At 42.0% G+C, this 8,081-nt stretch overlaps 1 protein-coding gene across 4 annotated transcripts in view; it reads right to left on the bottom strand.

Annotated features, from left to right (window-relative positions):
• The window catches only part of HIPK1 (homeodomain interacting protein kinase 1), a 49,109-nt gene that overhangs the window by 29,295 nt on the left and 11,733 nt on the right, over positions 1-8,081 (bottom strand). For all 4 annotated transcript variants that reach the window (XM_006763033.2, XM_006763032.2, XM_015563457.1 and 1 more), the window contains exon 2: positions 3,583-4,657. In XM_006763033.2, the coding sequence (XP_006763096.1) occupies positions 3,583-4,655 (1,073 nt within the window). In that variant the 5' untranslated portion in view covers positions 4,656-4,657. The remainder of the gene's footprint in view (positions 1-3,582; positions 4,658-8,081) is intronic.

Raw genomic sequence — 8,081 nt, 5'->3', positions numbered from 1 at the left:
GAGTGTTTGTGTGAACTAATATAAATTCAAAGTAAACATCATTACATAAAAGGGTACGGTCGTTTTTTTTTTTTTTAGTTTTATTCATTTCAAACGGGCCGGATCCAGCCCATGGGCCATAGTTTGCCCACGGCTGGTCTAGGACAAAGTGAAAATACGCTTTCCTTCTGTAGACCTTGTCCTTCCATACAGAACAAATAAAGTGATCTCGGTTTTCAATGAAGGCCGGCTGGTTGGTTCAGAATGTGAAAGCATTGAGCTTATAAGCATGGAAACCTTTGTGCATAAAACTCAACCGCCAAAGACAGCAACTGTTCTTGCGATTAGCCTACATTCACAGTGGGCAGGAAATAAGGTATATTATTTCCACTGCCTGAGTTATTGAGCCATGCCGTGGCCAACAGACAACATGGTGGCAAAAATGTATGTCAACTGATAATAGTTTGGCATGCTATCAGCAAGATGAAGCAATGCAAACTAAAAAGGAGGGCCTGAGGAAGGCAGCCTGGGAGGCAGAATGCTTCACTGGCCAAAGTTCACGGAGGTTTTCTGAAAAGGGGGTGAGGACCTAATGGACTCTAATAAGGCCACAAAGCAACATGAAGTCACTGTGGGTAAAACACATGACGGAGAAGGAATGCCTGAGTGGCTATTCCCTGTGCTCAGGCTCAGTATCAAGTATTTCTGTGACACAACAGAACGTTCACGTTAAATCCTAAACACAGTCAAGACCTGGATATTGAATCTCAGAATGCACAAGCATTAGTCATATACAGAGTGAACTGTTTTTAAGAGATAAACTTAGCTCCATTTAAAATTACTCACATAGTCAATAACTAAATGCCACGGATTTACAGGACTTTGTTGAAGAGTAATTACCAATGGATTTAAAATTCTGCAAATCATATTTTCTATAAAAACAAAACCACCAAATTACTCAAATGACAGCTTAAATTAGGAGAAGAAAAGGGGCAAAGACCAGCAATATAAGACTAAAAAGTATTTAAATGTCATACTAGAGAGAGCTAAATAGCCAGGAATGTTTAATCCCTCACATCTCCTTTACCTTTTATGAGAAAATTCCATAAAAAATTATTTCATTGCCCTAGCTGGTTTGGCTCAGTGGATAGAGCATCGGCGTGCGGACTGAAGAGTCCCGAGTTCAATTCTGGTCAAGGGCACATGGCCGGGTTAGGCTCGATCCCCAGTAGGGGGCCGTGCAGGAGGCAGCCGATCAATGAGTCTCATCATTGATGTTTCTCTCTCTCTCTCCTTCTCCCTTCCTTTCTGAAATCAATAACAATATATTTAAAAGCAAAAAAGAAAACTACACAATTATCTCATGAATAATTTTTATCTCAACTGCTCTTTTTCAATCTTAAAAGGGCTTCAGACCTCGTCCTTGTCTTTGACAGGGCAGATAAACAGTTAAACACCTGCAGGCACTGACAAGATGAAAGATCAAGAAAGCCCTCACCCCTCAGCTGTGCTCTCCTTCTTACTTCCCCAGTGCTCAAAATATGACAGAGAACTGAACTCTCCAGGGCACCTGTGAATGTGCTGCACACATGTGTACGTGTGGGTGGTAGAAGGATTGCTCAAAGGAGAATATCAGAAGCAAAAATAATTGGAACCTAACTCTCCCAAGTCATGAATAAATAAATGGAGGTGAGATTCTCAAAATTAGTCAAGTTGCCTAGACAACATGAAACTAGAAATCAAAGACTCTAGGAATTTCTTTATCTCACTCAAGTAAGAAATACCATAGTTTTATAGAACTATAAAAAGAAAAATAGATGAGAGTGGACTGGAAGACAATATTGTTAAAGTGTCAATACTAACCAAAGTGACTTACAGATTCAGTGCAATACCTATCAAAAGTCAATGAGGTTTTTTTGCAGAAAGAAAAAAAGCATCCTAAAATTCATAAAGATCTTGAGAGATTCCTTGAGATAACCGAACAATCTTGAAAGAGAATAAAGCTGGAGGTCTCCTACTTCCTGATTTCAAAACCTATTACAAAGCTACAAGTAATCAAAACAGTGGTGTACTGGCATAAAGACAGACTTATAGGCCAATGGAAAAGAACAGAGCCCAGAAATAAACTCTCACACATACAGTTGAAGGATTCTGACAAGAGTGTCAAGACCAAGGTCATAACCAATGGACATAAGACACTGGGGGGTAGGGGAGTCCAGGGGATTGTCAAGGGCGGGGGGAAAAAGGAGACATATGTAATACTCTTTGTAATACTTTAAGCAATAAAACAATTAAAAAAAAGACAAAAAAAAAAAGAGTGTCAAGACCATTCAATGGAGAAAGAATAGTCTCTTCAGCAAATGGTGCTGGGAAAATTGAATATCCACATGCAAAAGAATGAAACCAGACCCTTACTTTACACCACATACAAAAATTAACTCAAAATGGATCAAAGATCTAAATATAAGAACTACAACTATAAAACTCTTATAATAAAACACAGGAGAAAAGCTTCATAACATTGGTTTGGCAATGATTTCTTGGATGTGATACCAAAAGTACAAGCAACAAAAGAAAAAACAGACAAATTGGACTTCATCACAGTTTTAAAATTTTGTGCAAAAAAACATTGAAAAATCAACCCCCTGGATGGGAGATAAAAAAAACAACCCTGCAAATCATATTATCTGATAAGGGATTAATACCCAGAATATATAAAGAACTCTTACAACTCAACAAAAAGCACCCCAAATTAAAAAATGAACAAAGGACTTGAACAGACATTTCTCCAAAGAAGACCTACAGATGGCCAACAAGTACATGAAAAGATGTTCAACATCACTGATCATTTGGGAAATGCAAATCAAAACCACAATGAGGTATCATTTCATGCATACAAGGATGACTGTTATCAAAAACAAACAAACAAAAACCACAGAAAATAACAACTGTTGGTGAGGATGTGGAGAAATTAGAATCCTCACGCACTTCTGGTGGGAATGCAAAATAGTGCAGCAGCTGTGGAACACGGTTTGGTGGCTTCTCAGAGAGTTCCATATAGAACTACCATATGACCCAGGCATTCTACTTCTAGCTCTATACCCAAAAGAACTGAAAACAGACACTTAAGCAACTGAATACCAATGTTCATCATAGCATTATTCATAATAGCCAAAAATGTAAAAATAAACAAGTGTCCACCACCAAATGAGTGGATAAACAAAGTATGGTATGTACATACAGTGGGATATTATTCAGGGGCATCTGTGAATTTTGATATCTGCAAGGTCCCGGAAGTAATCCCTTACAGATACTGGAGAACAACTTAAGTTTTGGGGGAGTCGAAAGGTATATGCAGGTTCCCCCTAACCGCCATGTTGTTCAAGGGCCAACTATATAATTCAACTAGGAACAAGCTTTGGAATCAGTTAATTTTTCTAGTGTTAAAAAAGATGTCAGAGACACAATAATGTTGCTTATAGGAATACCACACAAACTAAAACATGATCCTGTTTCTTTGGAATCTGTACATACATTCCTTGTTCTATGTAGCCTTATGTAATATATATTAACTATAAAGACAGATCAGCGTTGGCCACTTGCCTGTAGTAGCGTGACTGTAGGTAGGTTGAGCACACGGCCTTGGACACGTGACTAGCAGAACCAAAGTCAATGACCTTCACTCGGTAGGGCTGGCGCACTGGATCGACCAGCATTATGTTTTCTGGCTTCAGGTCGGCGTGAATCAGACCCAGGCTCTTGAGCTTCATCAGGGCGGTGGCCACCTGCTGCAGGATGGGCCTGATGTACTTGAGTGGCAGTGGACTGAACTTGTTCTGCTTTAGGAAATCATATAAGTTCTGCTCCAGCATCTCAAACACAAGGCAGGTGTGATTCTTATGCTGAAAGCACTCGTAAGAACGGACAAAATTATACTCATCAGCATTTTCACTGCTGAGGCGGGAAAGGATGCTCACTTCGATCTGTCCCTGTCTGGCATAGGAGGGGTGGTTCTTCAAGATCTTAATGGCCACAATTTCCTTGGTGCTCCGCTTCCAGCACTTCGCCACCTGTCCAAACGTTCCCCGGCCGAGGAACTCCAGGACTTCGTAGCTGTTGGTCATCGAGCAAAGGATCTCATGCTGGACCAGCTGGTAATCCCCTTCTCCGCTGGAACTGCTACTCTTCGTGGTCACAGTGGTGGTCGTGGCAGCAGCACCCACCACAGTCCTGTTTTGCAGCATGAGAGGGGGGTGTTCTTCTATGATCTGCACGCTACCGTTGCTGTCGACCTCCTCACTTTTTCTTTTCAGTCCACATTTTTGATACGGCTCAAGCAAAGAAACGTTGCTCCTGTGCGTCAGGGTCTGGCTGCTTTGGAAGGTGGACGGAGCAGCGCTGGCTGAGCTGTCAGCCGCTGTTACAACGATGTGCTCCACGGCCGGGGCTGGGAGGAGAAGGCCCTGGTCATAGGCAGGGATGTTGAAGTTTGCTACCTGGTGAGAGGAGCTGGCTTGCCCTTGTGTGGCGGGGAGGGTTTTGCTGTGGGAATAGTATTTGTCGTTGTTGCTCTGTCCAGAAACATCCCAGCCGGAGGGCTCTATTTTCAGTTTCTTCGCACTGCAGAAGGCACTCGACGACACTGATGGGGGGGAAAACTGCAGCTGTGATGCCATACCTGCGCGGAGAGAGGAAGAGTCAGACCCTCAGTTCACAACTTCTCGCTTAGAAAAGCCACCAGGAAACATATCTGGCTGGGTTTTATTTGCTACATTTTCCAAAATATGTTTCCCTTTATAGAAGGATAAACCCTTTTTTGTTATAGAAGGACAAACCAACTGAGCTACCCATCCAAGGCCCCCAAATTCTCATTTCTAAATAACCTAACCACTCTACACTGCAACTTGGATTAACTTACAGACACCTCAAATTCAACATGTCCAAAATTAAACTAAGGAGCCTCCATCCCACCCCAGTTTTCTAACTCAGTTATGAGACACCTCCATACACCCAGCACCTCAGGGCAAAAACCAGGGAGACCATGAGTCTGCTTCTTCATCTATAAAACACTGGCAGTAATATCTACCTGGTGGGGTTATTGTGAGAATCTAAAGATTTGATACATGTAATAGTGCCTGGGACTCACTCACTGTTACTACCCTGACTCATTCCTCTCCCTTATCCCCCCACATCTAATCTATAACCAAATCTTCCATTCTGCCTCCCAAGTGTATCTCCAATCGGCCGTTTTTCTCTACCCATTGGAACTATTCTAGTTCGCTGGAACTTCCAGTAGCCTCCAAACTAATCTTGAATCTTGAATGGGAGGTTTGAGGTTGGGAGGGAGTCCTATGCAAATTGAAAGACTGCTCTTTCTTTTTTGAGAAACAAAGTCATCAGGATGATGATGCAAAGTCCTCTCTCTCCTCCTGCTTCCCAGGTTTCCTTGCTTTGGGGATAAAGTCCAAAATCCTCAGCCTGCCCTAAAGCTCTCCCAAACTCCACTGCTGTGACTTCCAAAGTCTTCCCGCCTTGAATCCTCCACTCCAGCCATACCACCCTTCTTTCAGTTTCCAGAAGGCTCTCTGATTCAACATAGATTCTCTGCTGGGAAAACTGTTCACACACACACACACACCCCCGACAATCACCATCACCACTGCCCCACTGCATTCCATAAACTCCCATAGCACCCTGTTCCTCCCTTACAACTTGAAATTATTTACTACATTCCCAGCTACAGTATCAGTTCCATGAGGGCAGGTACCATGACTGTCTTGTGCTTCGCTTATATTGCCAGAACCTACCACGGACTCTGGCAATTGACAGACACTCAGTATTTGTTGGGTGATGCAACTCCTGCCTACCGAAGGCATAGCTACTCCCTAGCATTCATATTAAACTGCAGGATTGTCGACGCTGGTTTCGTTTTTTAATGTCCCTCCATTTTAGTTGTGCAGTCCTAGAAAAATGGGGGAAGTCTCCACTCCAGGACACACAGTATAATTTTACTAGTCATAAGAGAATAAACACACACAACTAGAAAGGAAGGAAGCGTGACAAAGGATGTTACAGAACATAAAAAGCAGTGTGTACATTTCTTCGTGCCTGAATGCAACTGAAAACCATCTGCACTGGACTAGACAGCTGGAACGAACAAACCCTCAGCCTTCAGTTTCTAAAAATGTGGTCTGGATGTACTTCAAACAAGAGTTTCCATAATTTATATGAATCTTGAAGAGAAAAAAGTGTAAATTAAAGTCTAGAGTCAGTGCAATTTAACTCCAAGGCTATAAATTTACAAATCAACTTGTTCTACCTATATCGCTGACATAATACCAAATTATGGTAACAGAAAAATCTGTACCAGGGCCTGTACAAAATGTACCTATTAAAATATATGCAAAAATATTTGTCATCATAAAATTGAGCAAGAAATGGAGAAAATTTGTGAAATTTGCTTTTCACTATATATCTGTTAAGCTACTAAAAGAATTTAGTAAAAGAATTAGAATACACAAACTGCAATTTGTAGCTATGTCTGGGAACAGGAGGCCTTAAAATAATACTGAAAACAATTCATAAAATGTAATAGCAAATTCTTAAAAGCATGTTCATAACTAGACACTTTTTAAAAATATTGCATTCACCAGAGTAATGTTACTGACAACTCTTCACCCAATAAACAAAATAGCAGATGCCTATGGCTTTAATCTTCAAACTCAGTACTGCAAAAGGCACCATTTCTAGAAAATGTTTCAGAAGGTTCAAGTATATAAGTGAATATAATTCTCACTCAGTGAGACACATTTAAGTTCCCCGCAGGAAAAGAACAACCAGAATTTCACGGGCCTTCCCCACAGCCAGGGTGGAAGGTACGCTTACGTCAGTATCGTGGCACTAGGACTAACAGGGTGGCTGAGACTCATGCTGACCTCAACGAGCACAAGAGAGAAGAAAAGACAGAACCAAAGATGCCTACAAAAATCAACACTCTTATTGATGTAACACTCTGAAATTCAGCTGAAAACAGCCATTGGTAGACACGGGATAAAGGTATCATGTTCCACGAAATTTGCCTTTGCAAATGGGCAGGCAATGTTCTACCCAGGCTGAGACCTCCCAAACCAAAACATGGAACAGACTTCACACTGTGGGAAACCTATCATGCATCAGCCGACTCTGCGAAGGAAATTACAGCTGCCCCTTGAACAATGCAGGGGGGGCTAAGGGCACTGACCCCCCGCACAGTTGAAAACCCTCCAAAACTTAACTACAGCACAAATATTTTCAATTCACAGGAGAACAGCTCCCAGTAAACTAGACGTTATTTCTCGGACTTCCTGAAAATGTGGCACTTCGACTTCAGCAATAAACTAGCCTTTTCATTTCGAACCTGACTTTCCAAGGATTTAACCATCTAAACGTAATGACAAATTTGCCCACTGCATTAATCCCCAACTAGAACGAAGAGGCAAAAAGCTACTAGTACTTGTACTTACTACTAAAACGAGAAACGAGTCTTGCTAGAATCCAAGGCTTTCAAAACCAGGAAAGTTACCCCACTCCCTGCCATGGTCACATCTACTCAACATTTGTTGGGTGCCCCACACTAAGTCACTTCATATGGAGAATCTTACAATAAAGAATTAAGCCCTCGCCGGTTTGGCTCAGTGGACAGACCAGCCAGCAGACTGAAGGGCACCAGGTTCAATTCTGGTCAAGGGCACATGCAGAGTTGCAGGGTCAGTCCCCAGTAGGGGGTGTGCAGGAGGCAGCCAATCTATTATTCTCTCTCATCATTGATGTTTCTCTCTCTCTCTCTCCCTTTCCCTTCCTCTCTGAAATCAATATAAATATATTTTTTTTAAAATTCAAATATTAGCCCTAGCCGGTTTGGCTCAGCGGATAGAGTGTCGGCCTGCGGACTGAAGGGTCCCAGGTTCAATTCCAGTCAAGGGCACATGCCCGGATTGCAGGCTGGATTCCCCAGTAGGAGGTGTGCAGTAGACAGCCAATCAATGATTCTCTCTCATCATTGATGTTTCTGTCTCTCTCTCCCTCTCCTTTCCTCTCTGAAACCAATGAAAATATATTAAAAA

This window comes from Myotis davidii, unplaced genomic scaffold (genome assembly GCF_000327345.1).
Source record: "Myotis davidii unplaced genomic scaffold, ASM32734v1 scaffold217, whole genome shotgun sequence".
Classification (NCBI taxonomy): domain Eukaryota; kingdom Metazoa; phylum Chordata; class Mammalia; order Chiroptera; family Vespertilionidae; genus Myotis; species Myotis davidii.
This window is presented reverse-complemented; position numbering and strand designations above follow the sequence as displayed.